At 39.4% G+C, this 26,230-nt stretch overlaps 1 protein-coding gene across 5 annotated transcripts in view; it reads left to right on the plus strand.

The window, feature by feature from the left end:
• The window catches only part of MAST4 (microtubule associated serine/threonine kinase family member 4), a 130,251-nt gene that overhangs the window by 56,092 nt on the left and 47,929 nt on the right, over positions 1–26,230 (plus strand). For 3 of the 5 annotated variants that reach the window (XM_017747066.1, XM_017747070.1, XM_017747068.1), the window contains 6 exons: positions 8,069–8,138; positions 11,191–11,211; positions 11,922–12,000; positions 18,056–18,213; positions 22,369–22,444; positions 23,847–24,056. In XM_017747066.1, coding sequence (XP_017602555.1) covers positions 8,069–8,138; positions 11,191–11,211; positions 11,922–12,000; positions 18,056–18,213; positions 22,369–22,444; positions 23,847–24,056 — 614 coding nt within the window. The remainder of the gene's footprint in view (positions 1–8,068; positions 8,139–11,190; positions 11,212–11,921; positions 12,001–18,055; positions 18,214–22,368; positions 22,445–23,846; positions 24,057–26,230) is intronic. The other 2 variants (XM_017747067.1, XM_017747069.1) reach the window with 1 other exon arrangement.

Here is a 26,230-nt window from a genome sequence, read left to right on the forward strand (position 1 = left end):
GCCCCCCCCCCGAGCGGGCGCCCAGCCGCTCCTGACCACCTCCCTCCAGTTTACGTTCTGGCCATGATGTTCTGTGGTGTGGAACATCCCTGTGGCCTGTTCAGGTCAGCTCTCCTGGCCATGCTCCCTCCCAGTGTCTCGCGCACGTGTTCACTGACAGGGAATGGGACACTGAGAGGTCCTTGGCTTAGGGTGAGCACTGCTCAGCAACAGTGCTACCAGCATTACTCTTGTGCTGAACCTAAAACACAGTACTGTACCAGTGACGACAAAAAAAATTCTTATCTCGGCCAAAATCAGTATGCCCTTTACTCTAGACTATTCGACTATAGTCGAATGGAATCAAAATTGTCACATTCTTGAAAATCCACCCAGGATCAACTTAGTTTATTTATCATCTTGATAGTTTTTAGTGTTACCCTCAGCTTTCTGTATAATCCTGATGAGATTGTTGGCATTGCTTGGGAATACATTGCCCCAGAGGTATCTGAAGCAAGTATTTTCATTCCTTGTAAGGACACCCTTGGATTCCCTAACAACCTTTTTTCCCTTTGACATTAATTCATTGCTTATCGAGAGCAAGCAAAATACGTAGTTAGTTACCTCTGTTGGCAAGTCTTACTTGAGATGGTTTTATTTGGACCACTAGTTTAAGCTACTTGGGTATTTTTCCCCTGTGACCTCCCATCTCTGAGGGCAAAAAAGTGCTATGAGTCCTCTGTGTAAAGTGTAGCAAAGTGAGTGAAGGTATATTCCAGAATCTCAAGGTGGAGCTCTCTTAGAGTGCACTGCATAAGCACTTCTGCCAGTGTCTGTGGCTTTGCTCAAGAGTATTTTCATCTTTGATATCTGCAGAGCAGTCATTTAGAGGTCTGGCTGCACCTTCGGAAACAATTTGCCATTACTTCAGATCTCCTGAAGAGCTCAGGTAGCTCCTGTTTAATATAAACTGGATTCAAGTTAGCCAAAACAGATTGGATGTGAATAGGATTTTTCTGTTTTAGAGGAAGAGCATCTTGGATGTAATCATACTTCTTCAAGGTGCATTTTATACCCATGTTCTTCCTTGTAGTCCCGTTTTTCTTCCAGATGCAGTCTGAACTGGCGGCACCAGCTATTCCTTAGTTTAGATAGACTTTCTTGAGGATGACCAGTGGCCCAGTTTTAGGGTAATAATAATTGTCCTATATGAGAAGGTCTAATACAGAGATGTCAGGGAAATTCCTCCCCTTCCCCCCAGTGTTCATTGTTTGCTCTGGAGGTAATAGAAGATGGTTCCTAGGGAGTTTGTTGTTAATCTTGACAGATGCAAGCTGATTTGGACAAACACTGAATACTTACGTGGAATTTTTTAACTGTAACCCTAACCATCCCAGTCATACTCAGATTCATGTCAGATAGGAGAGGCAGTGAGACAGCACCACACTGATGAAGTAAGTAGATTGAGCAGAGTACAAGTAGTGCAGGAGTAGCACTTGTCAGGGAAGGGGCAGATTTGCTTGTAAGCAACAGTGACCATAAAAGCTCCTGGGCTACAGTAAAGAGCTATTAGTGCAGTAAGTAGTCCAAGGCTTGGGAGCACACAGAGAGTTGTAAGGTCTTTGTGTGGAGAGGATAATAAAGGGGACAGGAAAAAGACAGTGTGTACAGCAGGTAATATATATCTGTGTTGTGTATGTTAATTGCTAATACAATATATGCAATTCCATTTTGCTCTATGCCCAACCTGTAGCTACTTGCAGAGGTAATTTGTGTCTGGAAAGTCAGACTTTAGTTTGCAGCTGAAGTCTCTTGCTATGCCTTATGCATACATGTAAAGATCACACAGTATCAGCTTTCACTACATGAAGTGTTTCTGTTTCTTGCAAAAATGGAAAACATGCCAGGTAATGTCTTTAGGCTCAAACCTTCATAATTATTAGCAGCTGTCTTAGGTTAGTTGTCTGGACATCCTTTACCTTTAGCATTTGGGCTGGAAGCTGGTGGAACCTGCTGAAAAGTACTTCTAATTTTTCCATGAGCTGTTGAATACATTGAGAATTGTGGGAAACTGAGTTGGAGCATTAACTTGGATGGTACCTGGTACCCATGTCATTAAATGGGCTTTTCTAGCTGACTGTCTGATGCTGTGTAGGCAGGTCATCTGCACCACCCAGCCTGCAAAGTGAATGATTATAATCTCAGCAAGTCAGGGCATTCAGATGTCCCCACCTCAGCAGTCACAGGAGCTTGTTCATGTGGGTGATACTAACCCCTAACGATTAATAGTCACATGTGGTGCTTTTTAATTGTATCTGCTGAAAGAGCAAGATTTAGCTGTTAGGAGCAATGCTGTAAATTTTATTTGTCTGTATTTTAATAATATTCCATGTAGTGCTACTGAGATGCCTAGGACAAGAATTGTAAGTAGGAAATTGTTTAAGGGGATAAAGACAGGGCTTGTGCTAAAATGAGGAATATTATAAAGTGGGAGCGGAGGTTATCAGTAGAGTCCTCAGGTTTTGTTTTTGTGACCAAACCTTTTTATTCTTCTCATAAGTGACATTGGCATAAAATTTCTGTAGCTGATACAAATTTGGCAGACATCCAGTATGAAATAGCATTGGGGAACTGTGTTGAAATAAGTGAGTGATCTCAAGGACTGGAATAAAAAAGTATGAAATTATATTGCAATATGCAGCATTTTGTACTGGGAAGACCTGTAACAGAAATGTCGTATGATGAGCTGTGAACTCACCTATTATAAGGAGTTTAGGTAAGGATCTGACTGCATTTTCTGGATAAGATGATGTTTGCAAGGACCAGTCTAATGCATTTGAAAATGAAGTCTCAGATGATGTATAAAGGAAGTAATTTTCAATTTAATTTGGGAAGATTTCATGCCACCGTATAATGTCCTGGTTAGATTTCATCTGGAACACTGCATATGTTTATGGTCATAAATGTTCAGGTGGGATCACGTGGGGAGAAGGGCTGGTAGGATAGAATGTGGGAGATTTCTATAGAAGACTGAAAGATACTACTTGCTTTCCTTAGAAATAGAAGACTGGAAGATGGTATTGTCATCTAAACCAGTCAGAGCTGCCTTTTTTTTTTCCCCCTTCATAGAATAGGAAGTGAAACACATGCTGGCCATATATACTGGAACATGAGGGGTCTTAAAGAATTGTCTACCAGGTATGGCAGGGATGAACCTGACTTTTTCTGTGGGATTAAATAAATCCATTTAAAATGTAAGGCCCCAAACAACTCGCTCAATGAGGTTTTTTAAAAGGGCGTAGGGTTTTTCATGTACCCCGAGTTGGACACATGGGAAAAATACCGACAAGATATTCTCAAGAGGTCAAAACAACAAAAAGAAACTTCACTGGCAACTTTAGAAAAATCAAAGAACTTGGGAAAAGATTTAGTGCAACATTCAGTCAGCATGAAACACTTCTCAAAGCGTTGACTTGGTCCATTCAACCTAGCAAACACTAAGCCTGTTTGATTTTAAGTTATTCAGAAATCCTAAGAAGAGGGAATTAGAAGAAGGAGAAAGAGGGAAAGACAGTAAAGATACAGAAGAGCCCATGCACAGTTACTAACTGCTGGGTTCCAGCAGTGTTCGGATAGAACTTCCCCGAGGAGGCAGGGTCTAGACAATGTGATGGCCTTGTGTTTGGCCTTAAATACCCTTGGCCTTCCTGGCCCTTTCCCCCAGGTGGGACTTCCGGTCATTTGGCCACTCAGCAGCTGGGTTAGGTGCTCCAGAGTTGGAGTGTGGGGCATTGCCTCTGCTGTGCCAATGACTGGCATCTCTGTTGGGCTGGGATACAGGCTCTAGGGGGCTGGGGGTGTTCAGGGCAGGGCACTGCCTCATCAGGGTCAGGCCTGACCTGCTCCTTTCCTCAGCACACATGCACCCCAAAATGCTTTGAGACATTTTGTCTTGTTTGATTTTTGTTTGGAAAGACATTAGTCTTTCCAGTCTCTCACAACTGGATTACATTATGCAATTGCCTAAATCAAAATTAAAGTTCAAGAAGGTTTTACCTCCACTTGTAATCCTTTTTCTAGGATTTTTTCAGGCTTCTGTAGAGCTTTCTTCATGGACACTGGTAGAGTACTGGCTGTTCATACTCTTCTCTTACTATGTCAGGACTTACTGCTTGCATCAGATAATTCTGTTTGAGAGATGTACTTTAGTTAGCAGCATTGAAGCGTAGTAATGAATAAAGCTGTTTGCACCATATATTTTAAGGGAAAGAAAGACTATGTTTCTAAATAAATGAGGCCCTTTAGTGTGTTTTTGTGGTGAAGTATGGAAATGCTAAAAGCTGGGGTTTAAAGCAGGGCTCTGAATTTCAGATTTTAAAAGAAAACAGAAAGGAAAATAATACAGTATATCAATTACTCTGACTACTGTCACATGTAGAATTACAAAAACAGTTTTGCTAGAACAAAACTTTTTATTTCGTCTTGCTTTTGGGTGAAGTAGAATGGTTATGGATATTTCAAGTCATCTACTAGTTTTAGGACAGGCGAAGAAAATCTAAGTGGTATGTGACATGCAGATAGAAATAAAATCCCATAAAAATATAGCACTGCCAGTATTTAAATAGTGGTCGGAACATGTAGAGTTTTCTTGCAAATGGATTTAAGGATCATGCAGACATTCCTTGCCATAGCTGGGGAAAGTCAGTTGCTGATTTCAGGCATAGTTAATCCAGATTTTTAAATAGCCTGAGCTCCTCACATGAGTGAACCTCTTTGGAAAGCACCTGCAGAAGTACTCAAAATGATTCTACTGCCCAGCTGTACGTTTTGCTGACTGATGCTGTTTGTTACGGTAAGAAAGCCAGACCTGTAACTGCAGGTGGGTGATACCTTTTTGTGTGTTGTTCAGTTAACAGTATGGGCTCATTACCACATAAACTAACACAGAGGAACATAAGGACTCATGGTTATATTGTATTAATGTGGCTCTGATGTACCGTGGCACATTTTAAAAAACTTCAAACTTGATTTGTCTTTTGATCCATCAGGAATTTGGGATAACAATTATCATTAATCTAGTATTCCCTCAGTACTAACAGAAATTCATGGTATCTGAAACGCTTTAGTTTGTAAGTAGACAGCTATTAAAAATACATAAAAATATACAGTGACTGTAATATGCTTTTTTAAAAGATTTGAAACATCTTCCCTCTGTGGCAAAGACACAGGATTTCTTGAAGCTAACTTGCAAAACAATCACAGTTGAATTGATACAGTTTTCTTAACAATAGGTGCTTGCAAAGTGAGCAACCCTGTGTGTTGTCATGAAGCAGAGTATTGTTTTGGTATGTTGATTGCCTATTCATCATGTCTCCCAGAGGACGCTGGAGTTAATTATCTAATGTCTGACCACCAGTCCAGTTTACTTTACCAGATCAGAAACACAGACAGTAATCTCAGTCACATAGAGATACTGTAGGACTAAAACATACAATACAAGCAATCCCAAAGAACAGCGGGCTTTGACTCATAAGCAAGCACTGTGCATATGGACAGAGTTAACTGGCACCGGGTTTTATTTGAAAGTCTCCCAGGTATTGACTTGCACATGGGTGGATGAATGCTGTGATGGATGGAGGTCGTATATAGGACTCTGCTTCCAACCTGTCTTGCTCCTCTAGACCTGCACACCTTAAACCTGTAATAGCTAGCACTTGCAGTTTCTCCAGTCATTAGGGGTTTGAATTTGCATTCTTTGTTTCCAGGTTTGTGTGAGTTCTTATGACTTCTAGATAAACCTTCAGGATTTAGTATCCAGGTATTATGTGTATGGCGTCACCAGTCTTGTTATTTTAAAAGCTGATTTGCTATTGAAAGTTATGCTTGCAAGTTGATTTTCCTAATAACAGGATCTGATGCTCTTCCTGAGTAAGACTTTGACTTCTTCAGGTTTTGTCTGTAAGGAAGTGCTCTTTGTTGATTCTAGCAACATAGTTTTGCAGCATTGTCTCCACAAATCCAAATCCACTGCAATAGCTATAAAATTGCTGCATTGTTGAATAATATTTTTTTCTTCTATATGAAATGTTTGCATATATTTTAATTCATGGACAGTAAGGCACGTCCTTGATTTGTGTTAGAAACATATTTATATCCATATATAACTTTAGCTAGCAAAGAAAAGGAATTGGTTTACAAAGTTCCATATTCTGATTTTTAAAACTGTTTCCTGTCAGAAGCTGTTTCTGTTTCACTATATTTAGCCTAATTATGTGCTCTTCTACCAGAGTTCAAGTTAGCTTCTTTGTCTTTTTTACTTATCTAAGTCCACAACATACTCCAAATTACAGCCGATTTTTTTCTAGTGCAGCAGTTAAAGTTTGTGACCATGTTTTATCTGCACAGTGTTACAATACGTATTTTTTTAGCTTATCTTTGTTAAGTAAGCTTTGGTAGCAGCAAAAGAAATCCAGTTAGCTGTTAAATTAAATGAACTGTTGCTGTCAGTAATTTGGTGTTTACAGTTGATGCAGGATAAGAATAAATTTTGTTGGTCTGCAAGTAAAGGTCGGAATCCGTGGCTTCAGATTTCTTCTGCTTCAGCCCCCTTCAGGGAATGAAAATCCTTGCCACCGTGGAATTATTGAGGCCCTCAGAAGTGTTTGAAGGGTAATGAAGAAGCTGGAGTCTTGAGGGGATGGAGAGAATGTAGGAAGGACATAATTCTGGCACAAGAGATAAATGGACAAAAAAACGTTGGGAGTATTGGCCAGTGAGAGTGGAATCCATGTCTCTTGGGGCTCTGGGAAGAGCAGCTGCAAAGATGTGATTTAAACACAACTCAAAAAGCATCTTGCATCTGCTTCTAGACAGAAGAAGAGGGAGATAGTGAGGGGATGTGTGTTGATCTCTGTTTGGTACCTAATTGCTCGACAATTATGCTTTCTCATATGGAATTAATGCAGTCTATTATGGGCATCACTGTGATAAATGCAATGTTAATTAAAACATTTGAGTAGAAGTCAAGGCCACTTGAAGCCCTCTAAGGACTCAATCTATTGTGCTGGCTTTTTCACACACAGGTAGTAGTTTTCCCCTCAAACATTTTGCGTTGTTTCTAGCTGGCTACAGAGGAGCTATTTTCTTATCAGTTGCTTTTGTTGCAATCTCATTTATGTCCAAAAATAAAATGCTACAACAAATACATTATTTTTTTAATGTATTGCTGCTGTCATTTTAAAGAAAAGTTTAAGGAAAGATTGATGGTTAGATGTATGCCAGTGCTACTTTAAAGTTCATCCTTTTGGCTTTTTATGGGGGTTTGTTGGCATTTTTTTGGGAAGGTGGTGTTTGTTTTTTTTGTTTGGGGTTTGGAATTTTTTTTTGTGTGCGTCCGGTTGTTTGGGGTTTTTTTTTTGTATTCTGTGGGTTTTTTGGTTTTTTTTATGGGTTATTTTTATTCCATCTTCAAATAAGGTTTCTGGTCCGCAGGAGGTCAGGAGTTCTAATAGGAAGAAGTAACAGACCCTAAAGTTAAAACCTGTTCACAAAGTGAAGTTAAGGGTAAAAAAACTCAGTCCAGTGTGTTTTGTCAGCTTGTTTGTTTTCGAGATAGAAAAAAATGAGCAATGAAAAAGAAAAATTGCAATAAAGCACCCATGGAAATGCTGTAGAGACTTTGTATAAGGGCTAAATATGTTTGATCATGATTTTTCTATCTTTCAATGTTTGGTATGATTTAAAAAAGCAGCCTTTTTTCTGACATTAAAAATATGTTCTTTAATACTAATCTACTGGTTTCTTTAAACATAGTTAACAAATTGTTTTGAGAATTTTCAAATTAAAGAGCTAAATGAACAGTTCTCTATGAGTTAGAAAATCCAGTCACTAAAATCCAGTATAAATGAAACATGAGTTGAAATAAGATTCTATTTCAGAATTTATTTTCAGAGAGACTGGGAGAGAAGAAATTCTGAAATTCATTTTTAACCTGCTGGAAATGTGTGGATTAATATGTCTGAATGTTTTTTAGTGAGTTGTCTTCACCCCACCCTCTAATAATAATTTTTTTGCGTATCATCTCTAACAGGAAACAGTCCTCAAGATAGCCCTAGGAATTTCTCTCCCAGTGCCTCAGCCCACTTTTCTTTTGCACGAAGGTAAGAGGTTGTTGGTAGTATTCAACACACATTTTACATAGAGGAGATATTGTTGGACCCAGATATAAAAAGTGATTGCAAATACATCTGTCAGGTCTATCACGTAGAATAGTAAGTATTAGCTCACTTAATGTAAACTCTTTTAAACCTCAGCAGCAACAAATTACTGAATGTGTGATGCAGTGCAAACATGTATTTTTGAATTCAAAATAATAGATTAATGATTTAATTGTAATGAATCTGATTCAGGCATTATCATCTTACCTCCTGAGATCTGGGGGAACTTTAAACTACTTGACGTTCTTCTTATATTTTTTTAACTATTTAAGAAGTGCATTGCTTTTAAGAGCACTGTAATAGAGGTCTTGATTTCAGGGTTTGGTTTTACTGACAGCAGCAATACTACTACCATGCCTTGAATACCTGTCATTGACCTGTTTCAGTATCTGTATCACTGAGACAATCAGCGTTGTCACAGGAGTGTTGTGAGGATTAATTAATGTTAGTAGAATTTTTGAAGATCCAAAGTTAATTTGAAATGATCTGTGAAGTAAATTATTACTAAATGAACCATAACCAAAGTTGATAGCATGTCATGGGAGACTACATATTCATGCCAGTGTGGTTCCCTATCACTTAACACCTTGTCACGCTACTTCCAATTATATGTTCATTAACTCCTAAGTCTGTGAAGGTAGGCAGAGTTTGTATGTTTACCCAAGAGTATATATACAAAAAATGAAATCGGAGTGCTTAAGTAGTGTCAGGCATGTAACTGTTGGGTTTGCAGTGAGCTATAACTTGCCTATAAAGTTTTAGTTACTTTATTTTGGGAGATCACTAAAGTAGCACACACAAGTTCTCAAAAGTAAGTGCAAGGAAATGGCTTATTTTTTTTTTTTAAAGCTGCGAAGGGGTGAAAATTTGCATTTTTAAAACCTGAATCTAACTCATTTGTGACAGTAGATCTTCTGAATCTTTCTAATAGCTTGTGATGTTACTTTCTTAATCAACTCCTTAGGAAACCTGAGTATTTCTTTTGAATTTACTTCCTCTTGATAGTTTTCCTTTTGTCAGGGATACTACCTCTTCAGAGATTACATTTGTATGTGAGCATATTTTTCAAAAGATTCATTAAATCCAGAAATAGGTTATAACGGAAAAAGCAGATGTGAAAGATTGAGCATGGCTTAGAAATACAGCAGTCAGGAAATAGTTTTCCTTCCCCACCCATAATAAACAGAAAGTTTAAAACATTATACTTTTGCAAACCTTAAAATTCAGAATTAATTAAAAAAAAGGACTTGTTTACCAATGTTTCATTTGGATTTTGACCTCTCTAGAGCCCTGTAAGGAGCTTTAAATAGATTCTTTAACTGAAGGACATTTCTCTGATTTAAAAATATCTCACCACTTCTGTGGGATTCAAGAAACATTTAGAGCAATTATCTGTGGAAACCAATTTTGTTCTGTGTTTATATTGAAAATGCTTGATGACAATGAAGCTTAAAACTGCATTAATACAACTTTTTCTTCTGAATTTGGTGTGTCTGTTGTGGTTGTTTTCCTAAAATCTGTGATAGGATGAATTTTCATAGTAAAATGCACAGTGGTTAATGAGAGCAGACTTCTGACTTTCTGCCTTTTCTATTACATTTTGTATATTTAATGGATATACAAAGGGAGGGAAGGACAAGCGTGATAAAGCAGGTTGAAGAAGCAGAGGCAGTGGTGTAGGAGTATGGATATTCCTTTTTTATCCACTGCCACCCAGTCCGTGGGGGTAGCAAAAAGCTGGGAAAGTGTGAGGATGTCAGAGAGAGGCAAAGCTTTGAACCCTCCTGTGAAGCTGTTTCCTAGTGTAGCCATTTCTCATCAGGTGCTGGCCATGCCATGCAGCAGCCACAGCAAAGGGGCTTCCTCAGGGAGGTGGCCCTCTGCCATGCTGCCAGCCGGTGGACAGGGTTGGAGGCAGCCTTCCCCAGCACCTCAGCACCAAGCTGGAGGGTCACCTTCCTCTGCCTGTTTCTGGCAGGGTGACCAGTGCCCAGGAATAGCCTGTGCCTCTGAAGCTCACCACTTCTGCTGTACATAAAAGTCCAGTATCTATGAACCCATGGGTAGGTGATAGACTGTACTTTTTCTAGAGCTGCTGGAAAGTGAATAAAACCATACTGTATGACAGAGGCAAGTGGTGTATCAGAGTCCAGGGGAAAATGCTGTAGGGGTTTGCTCCCCTGTTTTTCCCATAATCTGTTAGAGATGCCTCCTATTCTCCCAACTTTGCCTCCCAGATAACTTCCTGTGACAGCCTGTTCCCACCCTTCATGGCCTTTCTGTGTGATGCAGGTACCCTGTTCACTCTGAGTGACTCAGTTAGGGAGTACTTCCTCACAGATGCAGAATACATGGGTCTTACCCATGTTTAAATGCTGTCTTAAGTTCTTGTTTCAGCTGTCAGCTGTCAAGCCAAATTAAGAGAAAACTACTTTGGGAACGGTGCATTCATCTGGAAGTATCTCTTACATACCTGGGTGAAGAAGAGAACCTAAAAGAATGAATTAATAACAGGATTATGGCAGAGATGGAAGATTTTTGCACAGTTCAGTATTTGACACAATCAGCAGTCTTTAGCACATGTGCTGTTCATATTTTAATATTAATAATGTACTGTAGTTTCTTTTCTCACACTTTATTTATACAAAGTCCCAGAGCTTTGATTGTAGTTTGTGGATGAATAAATGGATATATTGGAAAGAAGCAAGGGGCTTTTTAGACAGTTAGCTTGAAGGAAGGGACCTCTTAAACCTCTGCATCAGTAGGTTTAAGGTTCCTGATTTGACATGACTTCAGTTTTTTGAAATTACACTTCAATTAATCTTCAGTTCTTCAGAATTTCACCTTTTGTGTCAATGAGACTTGGGAGATGGTCTTTGTAAAACAGATCTCCAATTCTCCTTTCCTTACCATTTGTTAATAAAAACTTCTCCTGTTTTGTTATTTATATATTATTTTGCCTTTTTTTAACACATTTGATTCAATTGTATTGCAGTCATGGGCATCGAAATGACAGGTAAATTCTACCTTCTCAAATATCCAAACACTTTTTTAGTTTTCCACTTTGAATATTCAAGTTCCATGTTGTCTTTGTGTAGATCACCTCAGACAGTGAGGAACATAAATCGGGTTTTGGTTATAATTTACATATTTATTTTATTTTTTATTCTGAGTGAGCATGCTTTTCCCTGAAGATTTGTTTTTCCTGATTTATGTATGTAACATTTAACATTTAGGTTTGGTTTTACCTAATCATTAGCCTGCTAGTTTGCTGGTGTCCTGTACTGATGCTGCAGAAGAATGCACTACTGTTTTATATCAGTCAGACTGTGGTGGTTATTCTGTGGCTCCAAGCATTGTGGTTTGCATTTGTTCACAATTTTTTAAATTTGCTTCTCATTAATTTTCATCTGATGGACCTAAGAGTTGTGAACTTCCTGTGGTGCATTTCTGTTTGTATTAGTTAGACACCAGTTCTGTGGAGCTGTTCATTCTCTTTGTGGTTGTTTCATCTCATAGATTTTTAACTAGAAAAACACAGTAAAAAAATTCATCCTTGGTGAATGCTGGTTTATTGTGGTCCCCTGTGAAAGTATACTGTTTATTAGAACCCCTGTTTGTATCATGCTTTTGGAATGCAATTTTACACAGTAATACTTTCACAGATGTTTCTGTGCTAGGATACTGCAGTGCTCATTTGACTAACCTCCGTTCCATAACTCTCAGGACTGATGGTCGCCGCTGGTCTTTGGCTTCTCTCCCTTCTTCTGGCTATGGTACAAATACACCCAGCTCAACTGTTTCTGTAAGTATCCATTTTGCTGTGCTGATAGATTTCTTTTGCGTGCTCTAGCTTCTCAAATGTAGCATGCTTCTCTTAGGAGAAGACAATGTAGGTTTTGTTAGGGTTGTTAGATTTGGAACTAACATGTGATAGGAAACTGCTTTACTTCACTGAAATGAAAGAACACTTTATGCAGTGTGTACTTTGCTCAGAGATACTTTCTGGCAGTGAATAGTGTTTAACTGCCCCCTTTCGATCTGCCTTATTTTAACCAAATAGTAGTTAGGTATCAAGTCATAAGTGAGGCTGCCTTGATAACAAGAAGAACGAGAAATTGTATGACATGATTCATCTGTGCTGGGTTAGACTGCTGTCTTAGGATGGGATGAATCACACATTTGCCTTTCTTTTCCTTTGGCAATTGATAGGTGTTAGTGCATGATAGTAGTTTAGATACCTAGCATTTCAGATGGCTGTAATCAGAATGGAAGAATCATTTGGGGTGCATAAGAGAGTAAGTCAAACTTACTAATTTTTACCTTTTAGATAAATTGTTTCGATGTGATTGTGGTGGTTTAAAAAAACAGCTGGGAATTAAACTCCAAATAAGCCACCCCCATTTTTCCCACCCCACTCCTGTGAGAGAGGGATAAAGGCAGAGACTGTGGGTTGAGATAACAACGTACTGAAAACCAACAGCTAAGGAATAAGAAACGCACATTAATGGTAACAATATTAATAACAAAAGTTACAAAAGAGAAGGTTCTTTACACACAAAAGGCCCTCAGCATCTCAGCTCAGTTCTGTGTGGCTGCTGAGACAAAGACAAGGTGGCGTTTGCTCTCTGCGGCTTGCGTTCCCTGTCCCTGAGGCCGTAACAAGAAACAATGATGGACAAACCCCCGAAAAAGCTGTATTGTCCATGTTGTGCTGTCTGCTGCCAGACTGCTGGGCTCGGCTGTGGTTGTCCGTATTTGGCTGGGCTCGGCTCCACTCGGGCTCGCCTCTGCTGCTCTTGTGTCAGCCCCCCTGCTATACATGTACATCTGACTTGTGTGCCACAGCAGGGCCTTAAATCCTGCTCCAGGACTTGGGAGCAGGGCAGTGGGAGAAATACCAGCCTCTACTTCGTACATCTTGCACGTCTCCATACTGGAGAGGAAGGACTGTCTCGCATTACAACCTGGAACAAAGCTCTTGGTTGCAATGGTCACACCTGAGAGGCTGCAGAGATAGAGTTGTGGAGGAAGCCTGCTTTGGAAATAGCAAATAATTGACACCTTGACAGTTAGAGCACATCTGCTGCAGCAAAGGACTTGGTCTGTAGATCCAACTATGGCTCTTCAATGTTGTATGCCTTACATGCCTGTAACAGGTTTTTTACCTTTTATTAGTAACACATTTTAGTGATACCAGGGTGATAACTGATTTTTTTAAGCTGTTTCTTTTGCAAATAAAGTAGGCTTTCTCTTCCAGTGGGTTTGTTCGGTTTTTCTTGTGAAACAATTGAGTTTCACATTCTGTACAATAATGAAATACGACCATTTTGTGTTATAATCAACTCTTTATTTTTGTCCACAAAGACTTCTGGAAGGACAGTTCTATGTGTCTTAAACCATGTTGAGCAATTTCATGCATCTTAAGAACTTCTCTTCTAAAGCACTAATTTTGACCTCTGCTTTCTTTTCTGTGTAGATGTTACTTTTGCCAAGTAAATTCCTTGGTTTCACATTAATTCCCTAAGCACTTTTCCATAGGGCATGTTCGTATACCTCTTACTGGAGCTAGATCAAATATGCTTTGCTCATCACCTGAAATATATTGACATAAGGAGTTTATATCAGATAGAAGTAATTGCGATAGAAACACCGTCACTGTTACAAGAAACAGGCTTGTGCTAGAAAGGAGATTAAATGCTGTGTCCAAAACAGATCAAAACACAGTTTTAATTTTCTGTCCATATTCATTTCTTTGATATCTTCAATTTTAAAATGGTAATTCTAATTCATATACTTTTTTCCCAGTTAGGTTCACTAGCTACTGTAGGCATTCTGGAATGTGAGAAGTTTTACCTGGTATTTGCATACGCTGTCCATATACTTATGGACTTAGATGTCTTAACTTCTGTAATAGACCATTATTGACTTACCCCATGATTATTTCTGACTAGAATGTATAAATATTAAAATATTTATATGTCTTCCCTAGCACTGAGTAAACAGTTTCTTTCTTGTGGAAATAAACCTGTTTTTCCAATAAATACATTTTAATTTTGTTGAAGAAAACATCGGTAGAGAATTCATGTCATAAATATCTGTGGTGTCCCACTTAAGAGTAAGGGAGCACCCAGGATTGGTGAATACTTGTGGTCGAAAGAAGTGACAGAAGTCAGACAATCCACAAAAACTCACCGAGTTTTATTAGTAAATTACACACTTGGCATAGAAATTGGTATGTTAGTCTCTGACCTGCTATATAAGCACACTCCTGTGGGTTTTGGATAAAGGGGTGGGGTGAGAAGGAAAGACAAAAAGAAAAAAAAAGAGGGGAAAGAGATCACCAGTCCTGGTTCCAGCATTAGTCCAGCTGAGGGGGTTTCTAGGGTCCTGGGAGTGCCCCAGGCTTGCAAGGGAAGTACCATTTTATATAGAAGTTGTCCCATCCTGAAGGTGGGTTTCTCATTTTCTATGCAAATTAGTTATCACTCACAGTCCATTCTTTCAGGCCTTTCTGGAAATGGGTCAGAGGGCTTCAGGGGTCTTTGGTGGTCTTGATTCCCTCCCGTTCTACAGTCTATGCCTGCTTCTCCACCTCATTTCTGTGTTTGCTGTACTGAGTTGTACTTACCTCCAAGAGGTAGAGAAAAGACCTTTGTCCCAGAAAAGTGCTGTCCTACCTCCTTATGGCCCCTGGTCCAGTCACATCTTGTTCTTTCTCACAGGGTGTCACTGCCAACAGTCCTTGTCTGTTGTTACCTGCAGTCCTTGGTTGGTGCCACAGACACCCTGCTGTTGGTGTTTGAGACATGTTAGCCTTTACCATCTTGGCTTCTGCAGTATCCCATTGTTAGTTTCTTGTTCTGTTTTGCCAAGGAATTTGCTACTGCTGATAAGCCCTGCAAAAGCAGTTGGACAGCCTTTGAATTCTAAATCTAATCACTATTTCTTCACTTCCTAGTAGAGGTGTTTTTCACTTTCTTCTTTCACCCACTGGATGATACATATGAATCACAAAACCAAAACTAGGAGTGTAACCATCTAATTGATTTCATGTACTTTTTCAGAATCTGAAAGAGCTAGCACAGTGCAGCCTCCTCCTCCACATTATTACTAATTGTTAGAGGCAATGAGAGACCAGTTCATACAACACCCTAAATGTACATATGGAGCACTCCCTTTTCAGTGATGGATAAATAAAATTCACGTTAATCCAGACATGTATCAACCAGCAAGCAGAAAGAGTTTTTATACATCACAGTAGAGCACAACTTTGGCCTTACAAGCAACTGAAAGTCAAAGCCGAGGCTGAAGTGTCTGTAGTTACCACAGTTACACTGAGGTGAGCACAGCTTGCTGTTTCTTGTTAGCCTGGGGTTTTTTTTTCATTTGTTTTTTAATATTGAAAGTGATGGAATTACCTATTTAATGGAAGCTCATGGGTTTAGAAGCGGTGTAAGTACCACATATACCAGTTCTCACAACAAAATAAAAATTAAAATATCTTCTGCTAGATAATTCAGTTGTGAAGAAGCTCTTGGTGTGTCGTATTCTAGCACAGCTGGATCAGATCTTGGCAGTTAGAAGATGCAGTTGACATGATTGTGTCTTCTAGGAGATCAGGCCTTATAAAAATGATGAAGTGAGATAATACACAGCTGCATATTTTTCAAATCTGCTTTTCTGTCTCAGAAGAACCATTTGCATTTCCATAATGCACTATGGTTGAACATATTAAAAGTACTTTAACTCTTGTGTGATTTTTGGAGCATTAATTCTAGAATGTCAGGAGAACTAATTTTTTTTAGGAATTTTGTGGTGAGAGTTTTCAGATTTCTACTGAAATCAGAATTTAGATCATCAAAAAAATGTAGTTTGTGCCTGTGATGATCCTGATAGAGCTGAGAGTGGTTACCATTAGGAAAATGCTCACTTCAGTTGTGTTGAATCTAAACTCTGTGACACCTTATATGAGGAGAAGTGTGACATGAGTTATTTCAGCACTGATCCCATAGTCCCCTGAAATTGAAGAAAGAGGTAGAGAATGATTTTATAGGAATAGCCATCTGTGATGCTCTGTATTGGGAAATTCTCCTGTGCTAGAGTATCTTTTATTTTACAGAGCATGGCTGTAGGAAATACACTGTGAGGTTAACAGCAGCTAGCTGCTATAGTGCGAGGTAAGAAAGAACTTACCTATGCTGTATGCTGAATCATGCATGGTAATGTGCTAAGGCAGAATGCCATGCATGAGTTATTGTAGCTCAACAAGTTACTACCTATCATGTGAACTGTGGTAAATTCTTGGTGTGCATGCCTCCTAGCCCACAGCAAAGCAAGGTAACACAGTCTTGCTAACTTCAGCTTGTTCTGATGTGGTGCAGCATTCCCATGTAGACCAGTCCTTCTTAGCCTTTTCTGCCAGTGGGTTTTCTTCTTTTTTGCTTTTAGGAGATGACTTCATGAGATCTAGTGTGATAAGAAAGCTTTTCTTGAGCTTCTAAGAGTTAGGATATTAGCCTTTACCACAGAAGTTGCCAGGAGGTTAAAAAGACTTCTTAGTTTCTGGTTATTGTCTGCTGACCTTAGCAATGCAGGGCCAATATTTGTACAGTACAAAAGTTTATCGATTTGCCTTGCTAGAAATTATGTAATAAAGAAACTCTTTACTGTGTTTGCCTCCATTAAAAGAGCACCCAGGTGGGGGCCTTGCTGTTCAATATAAGCCAGATAATTACAGTAATGTGCACATGTAAATTGATACACAGAAGAAATTCATTTTATTGAGAAATCCAGCTAGAAACTGAAGAGCTCCAGAAAGATATCCAAGTTTTTCAACTTCTTCCCTTCTGGAGATAAAATATAAAGAGTGTCTGCATGGTACCAAGCAGCTTTGTGCAATTATACAAGAATATTTATGAATCATCTAACTTGAAAACAGTTTTGGTACCAGAAACAGTAGAGCATTTCCCTATGTTTGTCAGACCACATTAGCAAGGCTGGTTGTTAATACTTTGAACTATGTATGTGTTCTTTAAAAAGGGTAAAAGATCTAGGCTCACGGAAAAGTTCAAAGTTCTACCTTCAAGCACCTAGCATGGCTCAGGTAGAGCTGCATAAAAACCCGTAAAATATGATAGTATGGTCATTTGCACAGCTTTTGTAATGCAGATCTATACACAAAATCTTGCAAGGGTAGTTATCATGGTAGCACTTCCAATTTCATACCTGTCTGTATCTTCCAGTTTTATACTAAGTGGATGGTTTGAGTGTAATTCCTTTCACTTTTTGTCAGCCGTATAACCTGTCCTGATAAATGTATTGAGTTCTCTCACTTTATTTTCAATGTACAGTTTTTATAAGAGATTAGCATATTATTTTTTTCAGCAAGATTTTAGATAGTATTTAATTTTAAGAGCATTACTAGTGTCATAAATATAGATAATGAAGTACCTTTCTTATGACGATTTATAGTTGGCATTGTGACAGTAAGTTGTACTTTACAGTTACCATACTTAGGCCATCCTTCTCCAATAATTAATTTTCAGCAGATTCCATTTTAGCTATTCTTATGTACTGTTGACATACAGACAGTACTTTTGCCTTAGGAAATTCAAATTTTTGAAATGCAGTGTGTCTTCAGAAACTGAAGGGGTTCTTTTTTTTAATATTTACTCTCTACTTAGCTCATGGGTTTGAGACTAATTATTTATTTTCTTCTTTAAATTGGAATTCAGGCATGAGACACAGTAACTATAATTTTTAATTTGAATCACTGTATTCATGAGCACCAAACATGGTCTTGAAAATGTTTTTTTTCATTCTGATGGAAGCTTGTGCGTTCTCTTGTGCTCTTGTAGTCATCCTGCTCATCCCAAGAGAAGCTACACCAGTTACCGTACCAACCAACACCTGATGAACTACATTTTTTGTCTAAACATTTCTGTACCACTGAGAGCATTGCCAGTGATAGCAGGTGCAGGACCACTGCAATGCGCCCTCGGTCCCGAAGTCTCAGGTGAGTTTGTGTATCTGAAAACAGGGCTTGGATCTAAATTACACATACTATGGGGAGAATCATGGTGGTGTACACTGGGGATGGGTACTGGTTTTGAAATGGCTGAAATATAGTGCAAGAGGTACATAACTGAGGCTGAATTAAGAATAGTCCTTTTAAATACTTGTTCTGGTTCTGATCATGACTTACTTCAGTGGTAAGTGAATGTTGCCTTATTGTGAAGGCAAATAACCTCCAGAGGCTGTCTTGAGGACCTAGTCATTAATGATCTAGTTGCAGTATTCCCTTTCTGAATCTATGTACCTCCTCCGTCATTGGTAGATTAGCCTGTGAACGTCTGTATTAGCCTGTGAATTGTCTGTATCAGTTCAAGGACTCCCCATTGTGATGTCTTGAGACAAAGTTTAGTTTTCAGTTTTGACCTTTAAGAAAGACAGAAGCCACATTTAGAATCACAGAATGGTTTAAGATGGAAGGGACCTTAAATATCATCTCATTTCCACTCCCCTGGTGTGGGCAGGGACAGTTCCACTAGATGAGGTTGCTAAGAGCTCCATCTGGCCTAGCCTTAAACACTTCCAAGTTATGGGGTATCTACAACTTCTCTGGGCAACCTGTTCCAGTGTCTCACCACCCCTACAGTAAAGATTGTCTGCCTAATATCTAATCTAAACCTCATTTCTTTCAGTTTGAAGCATTACCCTTTGTCCTCTTACTGCCCACTCTTGTAAAAGTACCTCTCCTGCTTTCTTGTAGGCCCACTTGTGTCTTACCTTGTAGGTACTGGAAGGCTACTGTAAGGTTTCCCTAAAGTATTCTCTTCTCCAGGATAAACAACCCCAACTCTCCCAGCCTGTCACCATAGGGAGAGGCCTTACATCCCTCTGATCATCTTTGTGGCTGTGTTCTGGGCTTTGCTCCAGCAGGTCCATGTTTTTCCTGTGTTGAGGACTCCAGAGGCTGGAAACAAAACTTTACATGGTGTCTTTTGAGATCAGAATACAGGAGAAGAATCAACTGCTGGCTGTGCTTCTTCTGATGCAGCCACGATTTGGTTGGCTTCGTGGGCTGTGAGTGCACGTTGCCAGGTCTTGCAGAACTTCTCACCCATCAACACACCCAAGTCCTTTTCTTCAGGGCTGCTCTCAGTCTGTTCTTTGCCCAGCCTATATATGTGTTTAGGATTGCCCAGACCTAGGTGTAGGACCTTACACACTGCCTTGTTGAGCTCCATGAGGTTTGCACTGGCCCACCTCTCAATCTCCTCACCATTTCTAGGTCCCTCTGGATGCCATCGCTTCCCTCTAGTCTGTTGACTGCCCCACACAGCCTGGTGCTGTCAGTGAACTTGCTGAGGGTGCCCTTGATTCTTCTGTCCATGTCCCTGACAAAGATGTTACAGAGTACCAGTCCCAGTACTGACCCCTGAGGAATGCCACTTGTCACTGGTCTCCACTTGGACATTGAGCTGTTCACAACTGTTTGAATGTCACCATCCGGCTAGTTCCTTATCCACCCAGTGGTCTGTCCATCAAATCCGTGTCTCCGCTGTTTATAGACAAGGGAGTCATGTGGAACAGCGCCAAATGCTTTGCACAAGTCTAGGTAAATGACCTCAGTCTCTCTTTCCTTCTTCACCCACACTGCAATCCACTATAGAGGACCACCAGATTGGTCCAGCACAGTTTGCCCTTAGTGAAGGCAGTTGTCTTTCACCGATGGCCTCCTTATTTTCCATGTAACTCAGCACAGTTTTCGGGAGCATTTGCTTCTTGATCTTACCAGGCACAGAGGTGAGAATGAACAGCTTGTAGTTCCCCAAGTCTTCCTTATATCTCTTTTTAAAAGTGAAGGTTATGTTTTCCCTTCTCCAGTCACTGTAACTTCACTCAACTGCCACAGCTTCTCAAATGTGATGGATAATAGCTCAGCCACTTCCTCCACCAGTTTTCTCACAACCTGTGGATGTATTATACCGGGTCCCATAGACCTGTGCACCTTCAAGTTCCTTAAATGGTCTTGAACCGGATGTTTTAAAGCTGGTGATTTTACATTCTCCCAGTCCCTGCCTTTGCCTTTTGTAATTTGGGTGATGTGGCTGGAGCACTTGTCAGTGAAGAACGAGGCAAGGAGCTCACAGAGTACCTCAGACTTCTTCATGTTCCAGTAATCAGGTCTCCTGTTTCCTTCCAGAGGGCCCACATTTTCGTTAGTCTTCTGTCACTGATGTAGCTGTAGAGCTTTTCTTGTTGCTGTTGACTTCCCTGGCCAGATTTAATTCTGTCAGGTCTTTAGCCTTCCTAACCTGATCCCTGGCTGCTCAGACATTCTTTCTGCATTCCTCCCAGGCTACCAGTCCTTGCTTCCATCCTCTGTAGGTTTCCTTTCTCGTGTTTGAATTTGTCCAGGAGTTCCCTTGTACATCCATGTGGGCCTCATGGCATTTCTGCCTGACTTCCTCTTCGTTGGGGTACATCACTCCTGAGTGTGGAGGAGTTGACCCTTGAATATAATCCAGCTCTCTTGGGCCCCTCTTTTGTCCAGTTTTTCATCCCAAGGTACTCTACAAAGCAGATTCCTGAAGAGACAAAAGCCTGCTCCTGAAGCCGTGAGCTGTGAGCTGTCTCTGCGCCCTCCTTGGTGCCCTAAGGATCGCAAACGCCACTCTCCATAGTCACAGCAGCCCAGGCTGCCCCTGAGCTTCACATTCTTCAGCAGTCCCTCTCCGTTGGTGAGAATGGTGTCCAGCATAGCACCTCTCCTCATTGACCGTTCTATTACTTGGAGAAGGAAATTATCAACACATTCCAGAAACATCTTGGATTGTTTCCTGCTGTGTGCTCGAGAGCTCTTCGTCAGCTCCTCATTTGTCCACAGGCAGAGCTCTATGCACTGCAAGGGGTTAGAGTGCATGGAGTGCAACCAGTTAGAGTCCAACTGACTTTGTAGGCAACATTCCCTCCTCATCTCCCCTGCTTATCCTTTCAAAAGAACCTGTATCCTTCCATTCCAACCCTCCAGGCATAGGAGGCATTTCACCACACCTCCGTGATGTCAAGAAGACCACAGCCCTGCAGATGTACGTATGTCTTTAATACCTGTGGTTTATTTGCTGTGCTGTGTGCATTTGCACAGAGGAATTGAAGTTGAGCCTTGATGAAACTTAGGTGCTGTTTGAAGTGGCTGGAGTTCTTTTTGCTGCTATTCAGGTGCTCTCTTGCTGACTTGTGATCTCTCTTCAGGTTCTGGGCATCTCTTGCTGGCCCTGGTATTAGACCGATAGAAGTGGGATGGATTGATGTTCATCTTCACCCAAAACTTTTGTTTTCCTGCTAATGCAGGAAACTTCTATACACGCAATAAAGATGGTCTTAGAGGATTACCCCCTGTATGGAGTCTTTCCTAGTCCAGGTCTTTTCGACAGATTGAATGGACCAGAATCACCAACACAGGAAGTTCATATTGAGATTTTTTTTAAGGGCTTTGTAGTGGACAGCGAGGCTCATGATAGCAAGAAGTAGTTTGGTAGTTTTGTAAGGTCTGTGGGTATCTTTTATGAATTCTTTTCCTCAAAGTCTGGTGCTTTTTTTTACAGACACAGTGCTCCAGTTTTGTTTGGCGCATGCATAGATATGACATTATTTGTAGGAAGTTACTGCCTTTATCTGCTGGTCAGATTGAAAACGTTGTTTTGATACCTTTTTTCCAATTATCCATTTAGAAGAACAAACAAAACTCAAACAAACTCATTTTTTACTTTTTCACTTGCAGCTACCAGAGTTATTGATCAGATCTTGCTGTTTTGATTGTATCTAATCTTCAAAGGTATGGGTATAACCATAAGTAGCAGTTACACAGATCTCCATTGCCCTTCTGAGAAAAAGATAATGTTCACAAGGCTTCATCTGCCTTGAAATGTAGGTACAAACTAGGAGAATAACATGGTTAGCAGTTAGATGTCAAGTACATTAAATAATCATGAGGACTTAAACAGAAAATAGCAGAAGGGAACCAAGTGTACCACTGATGACAGACTGTACCTTTCCAGTGAAGTCTGTGCTGACTTTTTGTTGCAAATAAGTCATACAAAAATATAATAACTAACTGTAGTTCATGCTGGGACAAGTGTAAAGGGATAATTTGCTTTGCTTGCAGCCCTGGACGTTCTCCTGCCTGCTGTGACAATGAAATAATTATGATGAACCATGTCTACAAAGAAAGGTTCCCAAAGGTAATGAATATATTTAAGATACCCAGTATCTAAACTGATAGGCAACATAGGTTCTAAGTAAGTGGTGCTTTTGTTATGGGAAGTAATGATCCAGCCCTGTAATGGCTACCATAAAGCATCACCAAGCTCTTACTGTAACGATAAAATCACAATAAAGAAAATTGTGGCTGAGAACTGGACATTCATTTGCCAAAGCTGCCAGACTGGTTTTGACATGAATCATGCTGGTAATATACTCTCCTGATTGGAATCTGATGATACATTGGATTTCAATAGGTGGTGTGTACTTGGGGCAAATGCATACTGAATTAGTAAATCAAAACCAGTTTCTAGTGCTAAGTCTCGAGTGGCATCTGCTGTGATATAGCAGCAGATTCCTTCATTTAGTGCCATTTCTTCATTATATACTTCACATACATATATATTACATGCACTGATTTAATGGTGAGGATCAGTACACAGAGGTGGGGTTTGACTGTGAGATATGAGGACATTTTGCTCTCCTGTCCAGAGGTCTTGAGACATGGGTCAGTTCCTAGGTGTAGGTGTGTGTGTACAGCTTGAAGCACTATGCTCTTGGTTGCTTCTAGGATTTTGGTTGCCCTTGGAAAACAAAACAAAGTACTGTTCCTAAAAAGTAGGTAAAGAAGGGAGAAATTTCATTGCATTGCTTCATATAAATATGAAGAAAGATTTGTCAGGATTTGCAGAGCAATCGAGCAAATCCTGACAAATCTTTCGAACTCACTTAATCTTAGTGTTTGAGATGTGAACTAAGATGTGTGGGATTACTTTTAATAATAAGAGTATCTTCAAGGGTTTTTTTAAGCATCTGCAGTTCTGTGAGAACCAGACAGGTGGTTCTGTAAAACAAATGCATCTCGAAACCTGCAGACACGTTTGGCAGGACCTGTGAGCCTGTGGTGCTTTTAATTAGTCAAATGAGCCTCATTCAAACTCTGCCCAGTGAAACATTTTTATGGAATAACCTTTGCGAAAGTAATGACTATATTCTGCTTTGTAGTATCTGCAGTTTTAGCAGAACAAAGCAGACCCCCATGAGTTCTCTTATTTATTTTTATTTATTTCCACTTTGGCTTTGACTTAAAAGCTTTTTAGTTCTGTTTAGTGATTATCACAAGATTAGTGCACAGTTAATCACCAGTGGCAGACAAGGTGGGGGAGCTGTGCAATAGCTGTTAAGGCTATTGCTTTTCTGTACTGGTAGTGCGGGGAAATGACATCTGCCACTTTGCCTTTGTGAACTTGCCTTTTGGCTTCAGTCATTTCATCCATTCCAGCTAGGTAAATTCTTAGAAATGTTCTGGAGTCAGAAATAACTTTGAGGCTGTTAGTTTCATGTAGAGCTGATTTAATGTGTTGAATGACTACTTTTCTGTAGGCCACAGCTCAGATGGAAGAGAGGCTTCAGGACATTATAACAAATCATTCTCCAGAGAACATCCTTCCTCTGGCAGATGGAGTGCTCAGTTTTACCCACCATCAGATCACAGAGCTGGCTCGAGATTGTTTGGATAAATCTCACCAGGGCCTCATCACATCACGATACTTCCTTGAATTACAGCAGAAATTGGACAAATTGCTACAGGAGGTATGAGCCGTGAGACTATGTGTTAGCCTGAAAAATTGTTTAAATTTGTTTGCCTAAGAGTTGTCTTGAATGTTGTCTCAAATTATGACTGTTTACTCAAGTAATTGTCAAATGATACTCATAAGATGCTTCAGTCTACATAATGACCCCTACAAAAACTATAAGGCACACTAACATATTGGTCTGGAATGGATGGGTAGTAAAGATTTCAGAAACAACAGCATTATGTCCTGCAGTTCAAGTTACAGATTGTTTACGGAAGTGTGTGCGTAAGCCCCAGACAGGGCTGGCTATTCCATTTACTTTAAATAAATGAAGTAACGTATTCACTTCCCTTTTATCAACCCTACTGTGTTGAGAAAGCAGACAGCAACCTTTAGCTTTCCATTAATGAGAGATTATTTATTATTTCTTTATTTGTAACGTTCCCCTCATAGCTGAAATATTTATTAACAGAAATAATGTCTTTTCTAAATGTGTCAAAAGTTTCATAGAATAATCAGCTAAAATAATTAAGAAGAACTTGAAACTTGACAAATAAACACGCTGTTACATAAGTTGCCGTAGTTTATTAATGTATAATTTTTAAAAGAATGAATGCAGCATGTAATGTACTCATTTATTTGTGTGGTATTTGATAGTACATTATGAGTCAAAATTAAACTGATAAAGCAGCAGATCTGAAATTAATTTGAAATTTTTTCCAGCTGATTTGTTAAATTGCCATGCCTGTCTTAATTTGTCTTCTGCTTTCTTTTGAATGCATAAGCAGTTTTGGTTGGGTTTTTTTTTAAATTTGTTTTTGCTATGCTGCTTTTTTGTTAATTTCTGTTCAGCAAGTAGGATGTCTGACACTACTGTTTTTTGAACGTTTTCATACAGCAATGCAAAACTTAAGACATGAGTAAATTTACTCTGGATTGTTGAAATCCTATTTTTTAAACATTGAAAATACTTAAGAGTTTGCTTGCTGGTCAGGAGGAAGTTTTGAACCAGTAACCTTCTTATGAAATTACGATGGTTCTACCATGCCAAAGTGCAGGCAGAATTGGCTAGTTGATAACGTCAAAATACAAGAAAACATGTCTGAGCCAGGATTCACTGAACCGCAGTTAACACTGTTAACAATATATACCTTAAAATGGCTATACATTAAGTAGAGTTTAGACGGTGTGTTCACTGACTAACACCTCTTCCAAAACCCGGTAAAAAACTATGCCAGAAAATTATTCTTCAATCTGCATGTAGAGCAATGCTTTGTTTAAAAAATCACAACACTAATTTTGTCATGTTCTATGATGCTAATTCTTTATTATGAAAAAGATTCCTGTTCTGCAAAGACATTACACCTTAAAAAATTCAGACTTAACTTTTGAGACCACTGCTTACTTCTTGTTAATAGCATGATATGGCAGCATGAAAACACTTTCTTTCCACAGCTCGATTATGGGAACTTAGTTGTATTTTGGATTCACACAATTCATTTGTTGTCAATTCCCAGCTGCAATCTTCAGTAGAAAGCTGCATTCCCTGCTGCTACTTGGCACTGTGCAGTTACTCTAACTAGGGGAAGACTCCCTTGAGGGTTGAGGCTTGGTTCAGCCAAAATTTTTATAATTTTAACTTCAAGTGGGCCTGAATGCTTTCCTGCTTCATCACCCTTAAATGTGATGTGTATTGAATCTTTTGTTCACTTAGGCAGCTGAGTGTTTATGAAACTCTGCAAAGGTGTTTTAAATTCTGGTGGTGGTTAAAATAGGGAGGTGTTTTGTTTACAAAAGTTTTACTTGGGCTTAGTTGATAATGTTCAGAATTAAGCTTCTGTCCAGTTAAGGTTTTTCTGAAACCTGTTGCAGACTGCTAGATGATATTTGTGCCTTTTTCTTTTTTTTTCCTTTTTTAAACTCCACAAATTAATTCCTCTCATATATTTGACGATTTTTAAAATGGTGGTGCTTACATTAAGAGCAATATGCATAGCTTCCTATTTTCATAGAGTCCTTTTTCAAAAATATAACATGCTATAGGAGAAGTACTTACTTGTCCATAGTAATAATTTTTTTTAGTTTCTTATTTTAATTTTGTGGTTTTGAATAAGCAAGAGATGATGAACCAACACATTGAGAAACTTTAGTCTGTGAGTTCTACTGTTCAGAGCAAGGAAATGCTTTGAT

The sequence above is a fragment of the Corvus brachyrhynchos genome, unplaced genomic scaffold (assembly GCF_000691975.1).
Source record: "Corvus brachyrhynchos isolate BGI_N302 unplaced genomic scaffold, ASM69197v1 scaffold131, whole genome shotgun sequence".
In the NCBI taxonomy this organism is placed as follows: domain Eukaryota; kingdom Metazoa; phylum Chordata; class Aves; order Passeriformes; family Corvidae; genus Corvus; species Corvus brachyrhynchos.